This window comes from Nyctereutes procyonoides, unplaced genomic scaffold (assembly GCF_905146905.1).
Source record: "Nyctereutes procyonoides isolate TBG_1078 unplaced genomic scaffold, NYPRO_anot_genome, whole genome shotgun sequence".
Lineage (NCBI taxonomy): Eukaryota > Metazoa > Chordata > Mammalia > Carnivora > Canidae > Nyctereutes > Nyctereutes procyonoides.
Genome location: NW_026575159.1, coordinates 4808961 through 4829685, shown reverse-complemented (window position 1 = coordinate 4829685; position 20725 = coordinate 4808961). Strand labels below are relative to the sequence as shown.

Below are 20725 nucleotides of genomic sequence, written 5' to 3'. Positions count from 1 at the left end.
AGAGTTACTTAATCTGATATTTCTCCTGTTTCACTCATCATATAAGAGGCTCAAAGAGTTGGTTAAGAGCTGGATTAATCTAAAAATCAAATCTTCATGTCTTCTCAACTTATAATTCTGGCTATTTTAAGGTTTATTTTACGTTAGAGTTGAATGATGACATCTACTTTATACGACATAAAGAATTCTCTCGGGATGAGATGTACAGTCAAAGGAATATAGTCGCTGGTATTATAACCGTGTTGTATGGCAACAGATGGTATCTTCGCTTGTGGTGAGTACGGCATAATGTATACAGCTGTCAAATCACTATGTTGTACATCTGAAACTAATGTAACATTGTGTGCCAACTACACTTGAATTTAAAAAATCATCTCAGAATTTTATGAGCATTACGACATTTGTTTTTGTTTTTTTGTATAGTGAACATATTTGAAATCTCATTTTTACTTAATAAATTTTTTTCTACTTTACTCTGTAGTTTCAGATATTCATGAAATAGCACTATGCTGTGTTAAAGTGAAATGCTAGATGCAAACATTGAAACATTGCCAAATTATCAAATGTACAAATAATTTGGGGGAGTTTGAGAAATTACATTTATTATGAATAATGTGAAATCAGTGTCTCAATTTTATCTAAGCTTTGAAGCCCCAGAAAAATAGTGAATTTCTCAACTTAAATGGAAAGAGCTACACTTTTAGTTTCTATCATTTGGTTCTTTCACAAATCTGCTCCATTTGGGGGGAAACAATTTTGTGATACTAGAAGGAAAATATGAATTATTCCTATGGGTTAAAATATCTTGGGCCAGGATTTATTAGAGCAATACTAAAGACTTTCTCTGCTCTGTTTCCAGGTACAAGTACTGGCTGTTTCCTCTTGGGTTGATAACGGCACAGATTCTCATTCACTTTGTGGTCCATTTTCTTCTCATTCATAAATCAGCTTTGGCTAAAGGTTATTTCAGAAGCCAAGCAGGTATCATCAAAAGATACTTTTGTGGCAGATAAATAAGTGTCAGTGACAGTGATGTCATCAAGCTCTGTGCTGAAATGATCTGACTCCTTGATGACACTGTAATTTAGGGCCACACTGTAGTTAGCGGGTTTCTCTACCGGCTTCTGCTTGCAGTTGCAGAGCTTTCTGAAGGCGGCACGGAATTTCTGGGACATGAGATTGTAAATCACCGGGTTGATGGCACTGTTGAGATAAATGCAAATTCTGCAAAAGAGCAAGAACCAATTTTCTTGGAAAGGGCTGGAGAGAAATGAGTTGACAACCACAAGAGTCCTGTAGGGCATCCATAAAAGGGCAAACAGAATTACAACCACTGCCAGCATCTTGGTGACCTATGGAGAAATAAAGAGAAATGCAGTGCAAACACAAATGAAAACAAAACAAACAAACAAATGAAAATAAAACACCTTCGCCCTTATTCCCACCCCAACCATTAGTTCCCAAGATGTAGTCTGAGAGAAGGACTTAAATAAATGCATGCAGTTTTGTTTGTGAGATCATCCCAGGAAGCAGGATTAAGGAAGGGTAAAAGAGAGATTGGGATAGAAGAAAAGCTAAAATAGGGTGTATTATTGTGATGCTCCCTCTGTGGGGCAACTATGGATTAAGTAAGGCATTTCAGGATTATCTGTCCAGGGAAAGAGAGGCTGGGGCATTTATCCACTGGCTGCCAATCTCCCCACTTTGTTGAGGACTGCCTTAGGGGCTTTAACAGGCCCACACTTCCAGGATTCTCCTGCATGGAAACTCATGGGGGCTTTAGAGACTTTGAGGCAGAGAAGATAGACTGGGGACAGTGGATACTGGAAGCAGGATGTTCTCTGCAAGCAGGAACCATTCACTATCACAATGGCTGAAATCAGAGTCCAGCTAAGAGAATGTGACACAGGCCACCAAAAATGTCTGTGACAAGTGTCAGGAGACCTAGGGTCTAATCCTGTCTTTACTTACCTTATATGTGATGCTGAGAAATGATCTTAACCTTATAGGTCATCTGTAAAATGGAGCCAATATTGCTCCCCTAAATTAAATGAGGTAACATAATAGTCTGAAAAGGATAAAATGTCTTTAAAATAAGCCAATGGTTATGGAATATCTACTATGTGCCAGACACTCGACTAGCTGCTTTACATATGTTATCACATTTAAAAGGCTGAAAATCCTCCAAAATAGGTATTGCATCTTTCATTTTTCAAATCAGAAAATGAAGCGTAGATGCTGGTAAGTATTTTGGCAGAAGTGGTAGAATCTCAGAGCCAGGATTGGAATCCAAGTCAGCCTGGATCCAAGGTTTTGCCCTTCCCACCACACAGCTTTCCTGCAGGATCAAGGGAGATGAAGGACAGAGAAAACAAACCTTGAAGTTTTACATAGAGCTGACCCTACTCCTAAGGACAAACAAAGCACACTAGCTAGGACATTAGGGGGGATGAGGTTAATATCCAAGATTGCCCAGGGATCAGATCATCAAAGAGCATGATTTAGCAGATTCTGGAGATTGACGGACTAAGAGTTAGACCATTTGGTTTTGTCTTCGTTAAGTGGTTTTAGGACCTTAATGAAGGCATTCACCTGTATTTTCATGTCTATATCTGAAAATATGCCTGATCATATGTTCATTTACTTCATAGAGATATTGAGAAAATAAAATTTAAAAATAATGAACATGATAAGGGTTTGGAAACTCTAAAGCACTATTGGAAATATCACCCTTTGATTAATGACAATATAAAGAGACCATAATATTTCAATTTTATGAAAGACATATTAAAATTATAGCAGTGGTTATCTTTGGGTGACTAAGATAATAACTGATTGCTTTTCTCCAAAAGCAACACTTTATACATTTTAAAATAAGTTTTCAGTGGCACCTGGCTGGCTCAGTCAGTGGAGTATGTGACTCTTGATCTAGGGGTCATGGGTTCAAGCCCCATGTTAGATGAAGAGATTACTTAAAAAAAAAAAACAAACTTAAAAATAAATAATAAAATAAAATAAGTTTTCAGTTACCTTTACTGTCTCACTGGGTTTGAGAAATCCTCAGCCCAGACTTTCTAGGTGTTCTAACTTGAAAACAAACTGAAATGGAAGGGGCAGATTCTTCCCCTCTCAACCCTTTTGACTTTTCAGCTGCTTTACTAAAACCAGTACTAGCAGCTTCTGTCTTGTTCTGGCATTGAGGGGGATCCTCTTTTGGGAGAGGGCTTTTTAAGGCCTTTAGTGTAGAAATAAAGATTTTACATCTAGACATGTACACTGTCATCAGTATCTACTATAAACTCATCTCCCAACCTTGTACTTAATCCTGATAATAGAATCCATCTTGGTTTCCTTTGTCAGAAAACCTCTCTTTTTTCCGTTGTGCTGGGGCTCTGTCTTTACCCTTAGCCATATCTCTTCTACCTCAGCTAGAAATTCCCCTTGCATCCTACATTGTGGGAATAATGCTACTCTCTTGCTATTTTTTCCTGGATTTATAGTAATTGCCTTGTTCCTTGGCTTTCCAAATATCATTTGCTGTAAGACTTTTCATCTATGGGCACAAATAGCCTTTGTTTCTTTGTTTTTTTTTAAACCATTACTATCTCTTTTTTAACAACTCCTATTACTTGCTTGCGATAATACCTATGATCTATACGCCTATTCTCATGTTACTGTTTCTCTCCCTTCTCCGGCCATTTTATCACTCCCCTGAAGCTCTTCCTGCCCTCTAAAAATGTGCCTAAATTCCCGTTCTGCCTCACTCACTGTTCCCTGAGCTTCTCTTCAGACTCAGTGCATGGAGGGTAGTTAGACTTCATATTTTGCTAACTGGGGATAGAGAAGTTGTTCTGTGAGAAGGTGTAATTTTGACATTAGTTCATATAATGCCAGGTAAAATATTATTTCAGAGATTCTGACTTCTTTCATAGAAAAGAAGGATTTACTCAGTCAAGAGGTTAACTGAAGCCTAATTGCTAACTGAAGCCTAATTTTTTTTTCTGAGCACACTTTTAAGATTATGAGTAAGTACTTTAATTGGTCCTAGGAAATCAAAGACTTAATTCAGTGATAAATATTCTGAAGGAATATTTCTGAAGGATAAATATTCTGAAATATTCTTTGGAAGGAGCTATAGTAATTATAATCTTTATCATCATCATCACTCACATCCTTGTCTTTGTCTCCTGTCTAGTACAAGGTTCTTGTACATTGGGTCACTGCTTCACACCTGCCAACAACCTTGCCAAGGACTAAGCATCCTATGTTTGAATCTCTGCTTGCTACACAATGAGACTGCTACCGTCACATTTCAATTCTTTATGATGGCTTGTCACAAAGATTTGTAAACATTATCTTATCTAATGCTTATAATAGCTCAGCTAGTATTAGCTCCATTTTACATATGGGGAAACTGGGATTTAGAGAAAGTATGTGATTCATCTAAAGACACATGAGTAGTAAGTGACAAAGCTGTGATTCAACTTAAGTCTACTTAAGACAAAGCCCATGCTCTTTCCTTTATACTTTGCTCTTTCTCTCTATGAAAGTCTTTGGCATTTCCAAAGATAAGATTTCTACTGCGTTATCCCTATTGTGGTCACCAAAACATTTAACTTCTTCTAAACATAAATTCAACATATTTATTGCTGCTAAATTTCCAAACTTAAAGTTTGAATTTCACCTACCTTTGTGTTTTTCTCTACAATTGTCAGGTGAAGCATTAACCTACATTTAATAGCTACCTACCTCTTTTCACTTAATGTCAGTGAGGGAGCATTGTCTTTAACAAAAGCAACATGTTTCAAGGTTAATATCTCTGCCGTGTGCTTCCACCACTCCCCATCCCCCGGCAAAATCTGACATCATTAATAAAATTTTTATTGTAATGATCTATATTTGTCCACCTCTCTAATACATGGTAAGCTTTGTCAGGGTATAGGTAAGTTTATTCATTTCTTTGTCCTCAGGGATTTAGTACAGTATGTGACATAAGATAGACCCCGGTAAATATTGAATAAATTCTGGCATGGAAAGAATTATTTCTAATTATGTAGCTATGATCACTTTCTGGATTTTGATACTCCAAAATTTTGTTGGAGGATTTTTACAAATACTACTTTTAATATTAAAAAATCTCTTTTAAGTGGAGATTGATTAATTAATAAACTGAGTCCTTAACACATTTCAGCTTTTTGTTGAAATAAATATATTTTTTAAAATGTAAGGAAGTGTGGAGTAAAACAAATATAATGATGTTTCTAAAATTGATCAAGTGGAAAATACATTTCCAGTGAGATAATAAGGAATACATTTACTCTCATTCATAATTATTGTTAGTTAATTCCCAATATCTTTGATTGAGTTTAATCACTTTCTAAAATATTCACAAGTTTTAAGTGTTTCCATAGCTTGGATATTAAGAACTCCTATTCAGTATAGAAGCAAACACCTGGAAAGAAATGTTCTAGAGATCATCTTTCATACAGTGTGGTTGTTGAAGTTTTATTTCTGTTGCTATTCCTTATCCCAAATGAAATGACAAAGATGCAAATTTGAAAATATTTTTGGGCCATTGTTTTTAAGCATTGACAGTTTTGCTAGGGCAATGTGATGAGATGAACGATTGCTTCTTTACAAGCCTCTGTACCAGGGCATAAAGTTCCTTGAGAAACAGTATGACACAATCTTCAGGGGAAAATGATTTTACAATATATTTTTATTGGGAAGGAATTTATCCATCCATTTAGGAGATGCATTTGCGTTCCTACTATGTACCAGTCAATATCCTGTCTCTTGAGGATTCGACAATGATCCAGAGAGACATTGCCAATGGCTTTATGTACCTTATAATCTGATGGTAGTTGTAATACATTGTAATGAATCTGAAGACAGAAAAAAATTTTGGTTCTAGGAAAGCACCAGACCTGATGACCCTGAGTTCAAGTGGTGGTTTGTGAGGGCTTTCTGGTCTCAGTGACATCTATGCCAAAGTCTGGAGGTAAAGAGAGGCAGAAAGAGTGTTCCTGAAGAGATTGGATATGTGTGGTAGCCTGGAGGCATGAGATAGTGAGGCTATCATGGGTGCCAGGAGTAATTTAGTATGCAAGTTCTGGGGTGCCTGTGTGGCTCAATTGGTTGAGCATCTAACTCTTGGTTTCAGTTTGGGTCTGATCTTAGGGTCATGAGATGGAGCCCCACTTTGGGCTCAGTGCTCAACACTGCATTTGCTTCAGATTCTCTCTCCCTCTGTTCCTCCTGCTCATGTTCTCTCTCTCAAATAAATAAATCTTTTTAAAAAAATTAGTATGCAGAGTTCCAATTGCAGATCATGTAAATAAGTAGAGCTCTATCTCTTTCTCTAGGAAGTTTGTGGAAACCATTACAAAAGTCATTATTTTTATCTGATAAGGTGATGTTACACTCTGTAGGGTGCTTGACCTTCATTGCTAGGACAGAAGGAGAGATGCAGCTGTTAAAGGAGATATACTGTTGAGTTCTGAATGTCAGCTCCATGAAGCCATTTTAATCAATGAGGCAGCCGTTTTTGCACAGTATACTGAGGACAAGAAAAGGAGGCTGATTAAATTGATTACATGTAACCAATTGATTAAAATAGTGTTTAGAGAGAGAGAGATTGCTTACAGAGATGGTTGAGGAGAAGAGCAGGATGGGAACAGGAGGAGCTAAGCAAGGGCTTCTGTCCTTGGCCACCATGGAGAAGGGTTATCTTTCTTTGAGGATCAGCTTGAAAATTTTAAATCAAGCCCTATATATATTTTACTCTTCATTGTATTTAGCTATATGGTATAGTGGCATATAGTTCTCATAAAAGAGTTTGGATTCAGTCCTTCTCAACACATCCTTTTGTAATCATTTTAAAACCTCTAGATAAAGACCCTACTAGCAATTTTTCTTCATTTATTTTTTTAATGTGAACTGGATAGATTTCTATCTTCTGATTGTTAAAGTTGAGATTATGGTTCCTTCAGGGGCCACTAGTTCAACTGTGCATATATGTGCTCCAGGTGAAACACCAGGCTAATTAGGTTCTCTACTTCAACCTGCAAGGATCCTTGTATTATTAACTACTATCTCTACTGCTAGTACTATGACTTTTACTACAAGTTCTAAAACTAATAACTAAGGTTTGTATATTGCCTTTTTAAAAAAAGTGTTAGATATATGGGAGAGTTGCAAATATAATAGAGTTTCCATATACTTTATACCAAAGTCCTCTATTATTAACACCTTATATGGGTGTGGTGAATTTGTCACAATTAACAAACCAATACTGATAATTTTCTTATGGAGTTAGTTAACTTCATACTTTATTCAAATATTATTAGTTGTTTTTTTTTTTTCTGGTGTGCTTTTTCTGTTCTAGGATATTATCCAGGATACCATGTTACATTTAGTCATTACACCTCCTTAGGTTCTCTGGGAAGTGACACTTTCTCTAACTTTCCATAATTTTGATGGCCTTGATAGTTTTGATGAGTACCAGTTAGGTGTTTTATAGAATATCTATCAATTTGAGTTTGGCTGCTGTTTTTCTCATGCTTAGAATGAAGTTATGGATTTGGGGGAGGAAGACCACAAGGTGAACTGCCATTCTCAACACAATATATCAAGGGTGCATGTTATCAACTTGACTTATGACTAATGCTAACCTCATATATTGCTTTATTGAGATATAATTTACATATAATTAAATTCACTCACTTGAAGTGTACAACTCAAGAGTGTTTAGTATATTCATAGAGTTGTATAACCATTACTACACTCAAATTTTAGAACATCTTCATCATCCTGAAAGACACCTTATACACATTAGAAGTCACTCTCACCTTCCCCAGCCTTCTGTTGCCCTATGCAACCACTAATAAACTTATGGCTCCATAGGTTTGCCTATTTTAAACATCTCATATGAACGAAATTAGTCTTATGTGGTATGACTGGCTTCTTTCACTTAACATAATGTTTTAAGGTTTATCCATGTTGGGGTATGTATCAGTACTTCATTTCTTTTTATTGTTGAAAAATATTCCACCCTTTGAATATGCCACATTTTATTTGCCTATTCATGAGGGCAGTTTGCACTCTTTGTCTGTAATGAATAATACTACTATGAACATCTGTGTAAAAGTTTTTATGTTGGATATATGTTTTCACTTTTCCTGGGTGTATACCTGGGTTGTATATTGCTTTTTAAGTTATAAACCATTTGGGAATATTAAACATTTAATCATTGAAACAATTCCTAGAGATAATTATTAATATAATACCTAGTGAAAAATACGAATTGGTTAGTCATATTAGGACTCAAAAAAGATACAAAATAAAGTCAAATCTAAAACACTTGGGACATAGTCTTAGGCTGCTCTTGGAAACTGGAAAACTGCAAGACAGAAAAACACAAGAAGAAATGGATATTTTTGGAGAAATGTATTATTCATTTATACTAATAAAAACTTTCATTTATCAGGCTAGCTTATTTGGAGTGGGTTCAAGAGAAGGTGGAAGAAGTGGATAGTGACTGTAAACATATATTTTTAGGACTTTTGCTGGAAAAAGGATGGTAAAATAGAAGGGTTGCCAGAGGGAGATGCAGAGTCAATTTATTTTTTTTAAAAATGGAAGATATTATATCTTTGTTTGCTTGGGGAACGGTGCCACAGAGAGGGGGAAATTTGTGATCCGAGAGAGAGAGAAAGAGAGATAATTGAAAGAAAGATAACTGAATAGGGAATAGTATGGAGGTGCACAAGTGGTAAGGTTGGCCTCTTCTCAATCATACATACAAAAACACTTGTATAATATATTCTCTTTTTTCTCAGCCACACTTAATCTATCTAGATAATGCAGGGGAAAATTCTACCTTTCTTGTCAATTCCCTGAATCCTGAGTGGAGTCCTAGTGGCAGCTAATTGTTTAATTCCTTGGAATTAACCAAGTACTTTCATGGTCAGCAAGCCATTTTGTGTTTATATCCCTATGCGACCTATAGGACAAGTGTTATAGTTCCCATTTCATTGATGAGGGATGGAGACTGATTTCAGAGAAGCAGAGAAACAAGGTCATACAATTTACATATATAAATACAAACAGCAATGCTAGTTATTGGATTAAGGTCTTTTGATATTACATCTAGTTTTCTTTCTAGATAGTTACAGAAATCAACATATATACCAAGTTGAAGACTTCTAATTGTTGTAAATAATGTTTATGAAATATTTGGAAAGGGTAATATTTTTTGGCAGGAATCATTGGTAGCCCTGGGATTATGCATGTTTTTTGCCCCTCATCAGAATGCTACATTTATAAAGTACTGATTAGGGAGAAGAAAGGCAGATAGGGCTCATTCATCAGGGGAAAAAAAGTAAACAATAAAACTTAAAATGCAAAGGTAATAAAACAGAATAAAAAATAAAATGGGAACTTCTATTTTTGGGGCCACAGTCCAATTAGTAGCATGTCATTCGTGAGAATCTGGTTACCTGGTTTTTGGGGACATTTTGATTAATTATCAGAGATTAGTTTATTAGTCTGTCTGGGAAGTCATAAGGAGTTGGTTGATACCTCAATTCTCTGGAAGGTTTAGTTGGAATTTTTGTAATGATTCAGAGAAAAATTCTGACTTTTGATTTTATGTATGATTCAGAAAAGGTTCTGTGCATGGTCATGGGTCTTGCTATTATCTAGACATTCTTCCTTGAGAGAGACAGGCTGCGGCATACCACTGTATGCCCGTGAGTGGCAAAGTGTGGTGGATACGGAAGAAAGAGTTGGAATGGCTTGTAACATCTTGGTTTCACAATCCCTCTCTGGGTGGATCACATGACTTAATGTCTGAACCTCATTTCCCAGAGTCAGTAAATGTACAATCTATATTCCTCTCCAAAGTTTCTCCATTTCCAACATTCTAAGAAAATCTAACTTATATGTTATTAATGGTAACACAATATTCAGACATGTTTGTGATTATTTCCACATAATTGGGTTTTGTTATTTGGGGGAGGTAAGGCCAGGTAAAGGGAGATAGTACCTGGGGCACACTATTCCTCAAGTGCTGATAGACTATAGGAACAGAGTCAATGCTGATACAGTGATTGTCAGTAATTACCTTAACTGCTGTGTTCACAGGGATGATGTAGCTTCCTGAAATGCTGAAGAAATTACTAGAATTCATTTTAACTTCCTGTAGCAAATTAAGAACATGGTGTATCTCTAGATCCAGAACCCTGGCTTCCTAACCTTTTATTATTTTCCCTTTAAGGGCATTCTTACTGAAATATTATTGAAGAAATTTAATCATAGAGATGTATTGGAGCATTACCTTGGGAAGAAAGCAAATAACTGACTCCTTTTTAAGGACTACTGTCAATTTAAAGACAGAATCTATAGACATTTTAAAAGGAATGCTGAAATAAAAATTATTGTATAACAGGTACCAGGGTCCACTCAAATATTTAGCTGAAATTCAGTGGTAGAAGATAAAGATTTCAGGGCAACCTTAAATACTGTGGAAAAGCTTTCTTAAAACTAAAAGGGCAAAGCTATGTAATGGGAGATGATAACCATATCAGTAACTTGTGTTGGAAGGCTCTTTACCATTTTTACAATGAAAGATCTTCCAGACTGTCATAGCAGGTAACTAATTTGTGGATCATAGGCTCTTTACTTGTTTTGGATCCCACATTCTATAACACCAAAGTTCTGTTTTTGGTTTCATGATCACAGTAAATCAACAATAAACTTATATTGGCTCTCTAACATACAAAAGGTTGGGAGAAGTCCTTAGTAAATATGCCTCCCACATAACAAGTGCTCAATGCACAGCTGAATTATTACTGAATAAATATTTGTTTTTCACAAATGTAATTTCACAAATATAATTGTGGAGGTATATGTAGGTTTAGGACTCTTTAAATTAGTAAGTGTTCTAGTTCTTGTACTTCTGGCTGGAATATTCCCAATTTCAAAAGTGTACTTCCTTCTGGAAACATTCTCTGGGTTAATGAATACAAAACAGTTAGCTTTAATATTCTAAAGCCATTCTTTAAAGAGTAACAATATGTTCTGTGTTTGGATCCTGTCCATGTTCTCCTGCACTGCTGCATTTTAACAAAGTGTTCTGTCACTGGGAATATTTTGCTCTCAGATGGCCTTCAGCAAAGTGATCAATGACCCTTTGCATTTTATTACATTAATTGAGCCAGTTGAAGAATAAACTTGAAGAGACAATTATGTAAGTCTGAATTTAGGTAAGCTTCTACACTGATGGGGAGCTCTGGGATTTTCTTCTTCCAGTGTTCTGCCTTGTTTTGACTTAGAGTCTGACAATTTTCAAAAGATGGTTATAATCAACGTGAGGTGTTTTGTACTATGGAATGAGATCATTGGTGGGATTTTTAAAAATTGAATGATGGAGGCACCAAAGGGTTTGGAATCAACTCAAAGTCAGTTAAAATACAATAAAGGTGAATAAGGTCTGAGTGGTGATTCATGGTGGGGAGATCATGGACTGTCAAATCCTGCTTATGGATTACTTAAAGATTTGTTGGCAAGAAGCCATCTCATGATGCTAATGCATGGGTTCTTGACTCCACCTGTCAAGTACTCTATCTAAATATTCCATTAAGAACCTCGAGCCATTCTGGCTAGAATTACAGAGTACTTTCTGGACTCTATTCTGATTAAAAAATGTCCATGAAAATAGTAGCAGAGATTCATAGTAGAGAAATTTTGGTTGTATTCAGTGAAGCTTGAGGAAGAAGTAGAGATTAAGGGAGAAGTAGGAATTAGGGAAATAAATAGTGATACAATATTTTTAAGTATGAATTTATAAGACTAGTGTATCTGAAATAGAAAAAAAAAAGTCTCCACAATTGTAAGGGTGCTGAGAAAGCAGACTTGTCAAGCAGAGCTGTTTTCTGAGTGAGGCATTTGTGGGGAAAAGCAAGTGGGCTCTGTATACTAGGATGGGGGCTGCATGTGCCAGGATGGTCATGAGCTGGCACTGCCCTTGGTCAGATATACGAGGACAGTTGAGAGGTGGAATTACACAGGACATATTTCCATGTAGAACACCATGCGACCCTTCCTCCATGACACCCCCAGACGCTTTACTAAGCATCACCAAATACCAAGTGTGAGGACCCTCATGGGAAACAGAGAGAGCTCTGCACCCAAGTCTGATTGTAGGAATGAACCCTCAAAGCCCATACTTTCTTTCAAGAGCAAAGTTAGGGAGAGGTACAAAGAGTGGAGAGTGGAAAACATGATGGACACTGAGCTATTAGTGGAACTAGAATTCAGGGCTAAATCATACCAAAACCTTTCAGGATAAGAGAGACCCTGAGTGGCTGTCAGTCTCACTTTCTGAGAATCTCAGAATCTCTGAGTCTGTTAGAGGATGACTGTGCAGTATTTCTTAACATGTTTCAGTCTAGAATGAGGAAATAGGGATGAAAATGGACGGCATTCTAATCTAGCAGTAGGAATTAGTGGGTGGAAGGGAGTAGGAACATTCAGATATATGCAATGCCTACTATGTGCTGGGCAGTGTGTTTGGTATTTTCTTCATATCAGCCCTAATATATCTGCATTTTATAGAGGATAAGACTGATGCCGAGTTACATGCTTATGAATAAAAGCCACACTTTAAGAGCAACTATATTTCACTGCAAAGTCTCCCTACGCTCTTCTCTACACTTACCTTGAATTGGGGGCAAAAAAAAATTTTTTTGAAGTTTGCAAAACCAAAAAACAAAAGATAGGATGAAAGTTTGGAAGTGGTGAAGACTGAGTGGATGGAACAGAGAACCTGAAAAATGAATTCCTAGTTCTACCCAAGAGTTTATGCTCAGGACCTAACAGAGCTATCTCATTCCCTCCACTAGGTTCTGAGGGAACATGTTTTTTGAAAGTTTTCTGTTTTGTGGGCTATCCTGTTAACAGTAGAAAACAGCCTGGCGCTAGGCAAAATGTAGTTTTGGAGGATTCTCCACAAAACTTCCTGCAACATTAGCAACTATTGTAGTGTGGAGGTTTCAGGATTGGTTACAGTCTGATAGAATTGGAAAGGAAAGGATGGCTTCCCTTCTGTTGCTTTGATGTTTTCTTGTTCACAGGTTGGAAACATGCTGGGAAGGAGAATTGGGATTTAAATTATAATAACATCTGTAGAAAATAAAATGTCACTCTAAATTCTTTCAAGAGCCATCCTGGAACAGTGCTACAGTGTGTCTGCTCTGGGGTTGAGTGTGCTACTTAGCCTTTTCTAAATGCTCTCTCTTCCAGGTAAATTACTGGTGAATGACTAAGCATGTGGAAAAGGCTGCCTTATCATCTGATGTTGGTTTTCTTACCTTCGCTCTCTAGGATGTGTTTACTTCTCCTGATCATTTTTCTCTTTGGTCCCAGTCCTTAGAAATTCTGAATGAGGGATCTTGGCTGGCTATGAGCTGGGCAACCAGTTGCTGGCTCTAACACTTCTACGAAGATACTGATTCTTTCTGAGGGAGATATTTCCCAATCTCATCCCTCCCCTGTGCTTCTCTGGCCCTAAAGCCTGGTGAGGATAACAACCTAGACAGTGATACAGACAATCCTTCAGCTCACCCAGCAGGGGATGAGAAATCAATGAGAATGTTTTAAAATGTAAACTCTGAATGATGGAGGGGGAAGAGAGGTAATCTCTAAATAGGAGTAAACCTCTCAAGGCTGCCAAAGTTTTAATGGGCGTTTAGTGGTCTTGCTCCTAAAGATCTTGGACAAAGTGCCTTATCACAGTGCTAAGAGCAGCTGGAAGGCAGCTAACTCCTTCTCTACCTGGGCTTCTCTCAGAAGAGACCAGCTCTACCATGATTGGGCCTCTCTGGAGTTACAGAGTAAATTTTCTAGCTGTCCCAGAAGAACTCACAGAAACAGCCAAATGGGGAAAATAAGTTTCTTTCCTTCAGCAAGTCATAAATTCAGCACTTTTTTTTTTTTTACTGATTTTTAGTTCTCTCATGGGCTAACCATGGGACTCAAAATCAGAAGACTTAGTTTGAAATGTCAGCTTTGCCAATCATCACCACTCAAAGCTTTCTGAGCCTTGATGTCTCAGTTAATATGAGAATATAATATGTTTGAGGATTAATTGCAAAGAGGATGTGAAAACACATTGAAACAAATTCTATACCTTTCTAATACAAGGTGCTATTATATTCCCTACCATGTCTTGAAATCTGCTTCCTTGGTAAAGGGGTGCTAGCTTTATCACCCCTTGTTCACCTAACAGATGGAATGGAGCTACTTTGCATTTATCTGCTTTTACCTGTTTGACTAAAAATCTATATGAGTCTACAAGGTGTACGATGCAAACTGCAGCATGCTGGGCTTGTGCTATGAAGTCCAAGCTTTTACCATAGATTATTTCTATTTATTTAATTTTTAAAAAATTTTATTTATTTATTTGAGAGAGTCTACAAGCAAGGGAAGCAGCAGAAGGAGAGGGAGAAGCAAGCTCCCCACTGAGCAGGAGCCCGATGCAGGGCTCAATCCCAGGACCTTGGGATCATCATCTGAGCTAAAGGCAAATGCTTAACCAACTGAGCCACGCAGGTGCCCCTTACCATAGATTATTAAGTCATTAGTTTATTTTTAATGGTATTGTCCAGATAGTGTTAGCATAGTGGTTGAGGGAACAGGCTGGATTCTAATTCTAGTTCTGTGTCTTTCTAGGTGTATAAAGTTGGGCAAGATATCTCATGCCTGTAAGCCTCAGTATACTCATCTGTGAAATAGGAGTAAGTGTAAAGAATACATGAGATAATTTATGTAAAGGGCCCACATAGAGTATTGTCTTCAATAAATAACAGATCAAAATAATAAATAAATAACAGATCATTTTAACCATCTCTGGGAAAATGTAAATGGAAGAGAAGATTCTGACAACAACAGCAAATAATAATTCCTTACTGTGTTCAATATATCTTAAACATAGTATCAGGGACTTTATTGAATGATTTAATCTTTGCAGTATTTATGAAGTAGGCATTCTTTTCATTTTAAAGATAAAGAGAATGATATCCAGAGAAGAGAATATTAACTTTCTGGAGAGTGTTCGGTACTAATCTTTCCCTAGGTTCCTTTCTCTCATTTCTTCCTGCTTATTTCTATGTACTAACAATCCCATTCTGAGAGAATCCTATTGCATCATCTGTTTGTTTCTTGTCTCTCTCATCTGTAGAATGATGGCTTCTTGAGGATCCCTGTCCTACCCAACATGCAAGGAGCAACATGAACATCTGGCACCTAGTAGGTGCTGAATATATTTATATATTCAAGAAATGAATGAACAATTCACTAATGCTACCCTACATATTGCTTCTTCCATGTAGTTCCATGTGGTTGTTTGGTACTTCCAGTCCTAATCACAAATGCCATTATTATTTTGGGTCTGATTTCTTTTCTGATATGTAAGATCTTGATGGCAAGAATACTGTGTACTGCATATTTTTATCTCAAGCCCCTAAATCAAGGTTTGGCATTAAAAAATGCTTAAAGTTAACAATTAAAATCAATGTGAAAAGATTCAGTCTCAAGATGGGGCATGATAGATCAAACTGGAATTTTGATGAAGAAAATTTTCTGGGAAACAGCTTGTTATTCTGTAGAAATAAATAATTGTCGGATATAATGTTATGAAGAACTTAGGAAATGTGAAGAACTAAAGAGATGCTAAGTCAATATGATTTATGCTGAGGTCATTTCCCATTACTGATGTTGATTGATAGTGTATTAATATATACCAAAGTGGGATTTGCCTTTAAAAGATCTGACAGTCATTCTTCTCTGTCTGCTGTCACATCTAGTCATGTGTGGTTTCCGTCCCTCATGAAGCTGTAGAAAACCATTTTTCTGGATGTCACTCTGCATCTTAAATTTGTATTTTTAGAGCCCATTGAAATCAAGGATTCTCCCATATAATGGGCAAAGTATTTTCTTCAGGGGATATAGAGTCAAGATGACGTTAGGGAATACACTAGCTACTAATTTAGGCTGCCTGCGATAAGCTTGAACTTTCTTGTTTTCGGTGATTTTGAGATAATTCTTGTTTTGGTTATATTGATTTAATATGTATTTTAATTTATTTCCCACACACCTACCACGTACCTTTACTGAGTATATATTTTCACAAATAAACTTTTAAATACGAATAGTTCAAGGGTCAGCAAACCTTGACTATAAGGAGCCCAATGGTAAGTATTTTAGCCTTTAGGGGTCCCACAGTCTCTGTCATAACTATTCAACTCTGCCACTGTAATATGAGAGCAGCTACAAACAACACATGGATGTATAGGCATGGCTGTGAAGGTTAGTTAGAAAAACAAGCAGGGGAGCTGGATTTGGCCCATGACCATAGCTTGCCAACCAATGGAATAGTCTAATACTTCTGGTAAAGCAGATAAATGTCATATAACTTATTTCAAACTACTATTGTGATTTATGGCTAATTTCTTCAAATTATTCATCTAAATATGAACAGATCTTCTGAGAAATATCAAATAATGCTGGCTCTCAGCTTGTGGGCCAAAGTTTTGTTTTTGTTCTTTTTTTTTTTAAGACTTTATTTATCCATGAGACACACACACAGAGAGAGAGAGAGAGAGAGAGAGAGAGAAGCAGAGACCTAGGCAGAGGGAGAGAAGCAGAAGCCCTGCGGGCAGCCTGATGCAGGACTCGATCCTGTGAGCCAGGATCACAACATGAGCCAAAGGCAGATGCTCAGCTGCTGAGCCACCCAAGAGCCCCTGGGCCAAAGTTTTGATTGAAAATTTGACTTCTTTTATGACAGAATCACTTTGAGCATTATCACTCTAAAAAATGTCACCTAAAAAAATTATGCTAATATGGTACTTTTAATAATCCTAGGAGCTACTTTCCCAGAAGATGTGTGCTCTTTTGGATGATGAATTCAAGAATGGTGTAGAAAGCAGTACAGGAGCCAGTTGGAGAGGGTGCATTTCCAGATTGACGGTGGTGGGTCCTGCTGGCCCAGAGCAAGCCAGTCCCTTGGTTCTCATATCAGACTCTCCTAATTTTCCAATGTCAAATATCCTCTTTTACAGAAGCCACTCTATGCTGGAATCCCAGCTCCAGCACTTAACAGCTGTTGGACTTTGGGCACATTTCTATTTCTGAGTCTTAGTTTTCTCTTCAGTAATAATGGTGAAAGAAATTTTACCTGTCTCCCAGAGTTGTGGGGATAAATGAGATGATGTTGATCAAGTGCTTATGTAGTGTTTGGAACATAGTAAATGCTAGAAAAGAAAAGCTAATTTTGAAACTAACAATTAAAATCACTCATTACTTACTGTGCATCAGATCCTGTTCTGTTTCATTTACATATTAGCTAATTTAATCTCAACAATAGCATTGTGAGGAAGGTAATACCATTACCTCCATTTTACAAATGAGAGAACCCATATATACTTACAAGTAGGCAACGCTGGGATTTGATCCAGACAGTTTGCCCCCATCTGTGTTTTAACCACTCTGGCTACCACCAAAAAGATAGAAGTCTCTTGTCCTATCTGTCCCTAAAAAAGGAAACTGTTTCTTATTTCTCAGATGGAACTATTTTCTCTTATATATTTTCTCTTACAAAAATGAAGAGAACCAGCACTGTATATAAGTAAGAGAACATTGTCACAAACCTCTCTCAATCTCTGACCTACCTAGAGGTCTCTATCCCCGCCATAGGAAAAACGTTTCGGTTCTGAATTAGACTGTAGAATGCCTTTTCTTCTAGAAAAAGTGTTATAAAAGTTAATGAAAGATAATTGAATACTATCACTGCTATACTTCCTGTGCATAAAAGCTAAATGACTTATGTAGGCTGGCATGGTGTTTTAACATTTCATTAATGGGAAAAATCCTGTTGTTTCAGGCATTGATTTATAAATGACATTTGCTAGTGTCTGCATATAGAATCAAAATAACACTGCACTCTGAAAATGGGCTATTTATTTTATATATCTGCTCCCCTATTTAAAACCACCTCCCTCCTATTTCAGTATTTCATATCCTCCTCATCTGCTTAATTTTTCTCCAATATCTGATATACTACTTGTATTTTATATACTGTGTTTATCTATTCTCTGTTTTCCCATTTTCCTTAAAATGTAAGCTCCACAAGACAAGGATCTTTGTCTCATTTGTTCACTACTGTGTTCCAAAGGTCTAAAACGGTGCCAGGAACACCCAAGCAGGTGTTCAGCACATTTTGTGCAATACACGAATCACTGTAATCGTCATATATATATATATATATATATATATATATATATATATATATGATATGTACCTCCTCTCTGAGTTACTAGCACTGTGGGCAAGTGCATGAGGGAGCAGAGTGTAACATTACTGTCAGAGGCTTTGGATTAGATGCTAGGATTAGATCCCTTGTTCTTCCATTTCTTGATTGGATGACTTTAAGGTTAATGCTGTTAAATCTCAGACTCCTCATCTTTAAAACTGAGATGATAACTTATACCCATGTTCAGGTACAAATGTGATGATGTGCAAAAATCCCTGAGCACCATACCTAGCATACGGTACGAGCTCAGTAATACTAGCTGTCTGAAAGGTGAGCAAATGACTACCAGCCATGTAAGTGGAACATACTATTTTCTGGGTTAGGTTACACTGGTGGGAGGGAGACCAGACAAGTAACCTGATGCATGATATTGACTAAAGAATCTAAGCTAGAATATTTAAACAGTGACTCAAACTGGGATGCAGAGATTTTGAGGATCACTTGGGAAAATTTTTCAAAACACTTCACACTCCTGGGGAGTTGGCGACATTGCCTCCCTTTACAATTTGTGGGAGATGTGCTTCTGTACTGAGGGAACATGTCCTATTCCTCAGGGGCTTTGGAGTAAAATAATAGTTGATAGCAAATTTACAATACATTATTAAGGTGTGATATATTCAAATCTTTCTGATGACTGTAAGCATGGCATATGTATGAAATATTGGCTAGTTAGTACACAGGGAATGAATCTCTGCTCACTAAAGAGGCTTTCGTGCACAGCATTTCCCTAGCATGACTATGTAACAGCTTACTGAGATGTTTTACTTCTGAATGAAGGTGTTTCTATTGCTCTGTAGGGAAAAATGGTTTTGTGAATTTTATCATAGCTAATTATCATAGTTCAAGTCACCCTTATGATAAATTATTGTTTGTGGAAGAATTCTTTATATTCCTCAGTGTTACTAAAGAACTTGACTCTATCCTTAATACTGAGATTGTATTGGGTCAATTTAGCTGAGGCAGAAAGGTGATCTTCTTGAATAAATAAATTTCTAATTACAATAGCTTTATTATCACTCTTTATGAAAGATAGCAGGATTGTCTGAAAGTGGGCATACATTTAGGTTTTGGTTTGCAAAAACTAGAGAACCTTCCTCTAATGCTACCAAAATTTGTTAGTGATCATTAAAAATTATTTAAGAAGATAATTCACACTGTCACAGCCCAGAATTTTCTGTCTTTTGACTAACTGGGCATAATAGGAACATGAGTTTTCTTTTAGGACCTCAGTGTTCATGATTAAAAAAATAAATTCAAGACTTTATTTTTTACTTGTGGTATATGCATGGATAATTGTCTGTATCAAAACATGTTTAGGGCACTTGCCTTGGGCTCCGGTCAATCCCAGGGTCCTGGGATCAAACCCCAAGTTGGGCTCCTGCTCAGTGGGGAGTCTGCTTCTCCTTCTACCCTTCTCCCTTGCTCATGATCTCTCTCAAATAAATAAAATTCTTTAAAAAAACATATTTAGGATGAATACAATAAGCCTGATTTGATTTAATAACCATTCTTAATTAATTATTCTGAGGAAATGAGCAGAGTTGAGAAGGAGCCAGTAACAGAAACTATTCATTAGCTTAAAAGTCACAGCCCGTAACGGCAGGTTTTCCACCTGTCTGAAGTTTGGGTCTGCACTGGATTTTGAGTGGCTGACACAGACTTCTTGAGTTGGGAGAGCTCCTCTCAGGAATAAACAAACATCGAGTGGGATATAGTCACTGATAAAGGAAGGGTTATTCTGTGGAACCTCTCTGGCTTTTGCCTTTTGTATCTCAAGAGTCTCAGTGAGGCACAGAAACTCAGTGTGCTAGCTTCTGCACGAGAAGGGTCAAGCACCCTCAATTCCACCCACCCCTGTTTATTAAGAGTGTTTGCACTTCAGAATGCCCTCTTCCTATGAGATAAAGTCAGTAGCAAAGTAAAGTCAAGAACTGTCTGCAAAATGGAGTTATGTTCCTTTTATCAAAGGCTAATTGCTTTTAAGTATGTTCTGGCGTCCTTCAATGATAAGTTAGAAAGAGCCGGGATGTTTAAGGGGAAGGCAAAAGACTGTGAACATCAGACACATGAGCTGAGGATGCTGATAAAGGAGAGATCTGGCTCAAGATTGTGAGGAAAGAGTTATGGTCCATGAACTGGTCCTATCCACAACTGGGGCTCCTGGCTTCTATGGATTTAGAGGCAGGGCTTCAGATGGAACTTTGTGGCAAATGAAGAAATTTCTGCCCTTGGTAATGCATCAAATCATATCTATCTTTATCATAAGACCCTTGCCTCAATGAAAGGGAATGAAGCACCAAGCATAAATTGTACTGGTTGTGGGGGTGGGGGGTTATTCTTTGTAACAGAAGA

The 20725-nt window shown here is 37.0% G+C and overlaps 1 protein-coding gene across 1 annotated transcript in view; it reads right to left on the bottom strand.

Moving 5' to 3' along the window:
• Nucleotides 1-803: 803 nt before the first annotated feature.
• TRHR (thyrotropin releasing hormone receptor) overlaps nt 804-20725 on the bottom strand; it is a 36378-nt gene continuing 16456 nt past the window's right edge. The window contains exon 2 of the mRNA XM_055314404.1: nt 804-1352. Within this exon, the coding sequence (XP_055170379.1) occupies nt 945-1352 (408 nt within the window). The 3' untranslated portion in view covers nt 804-944. The remainder of the gene's footprint in view (nt 1353-20725) is intronic.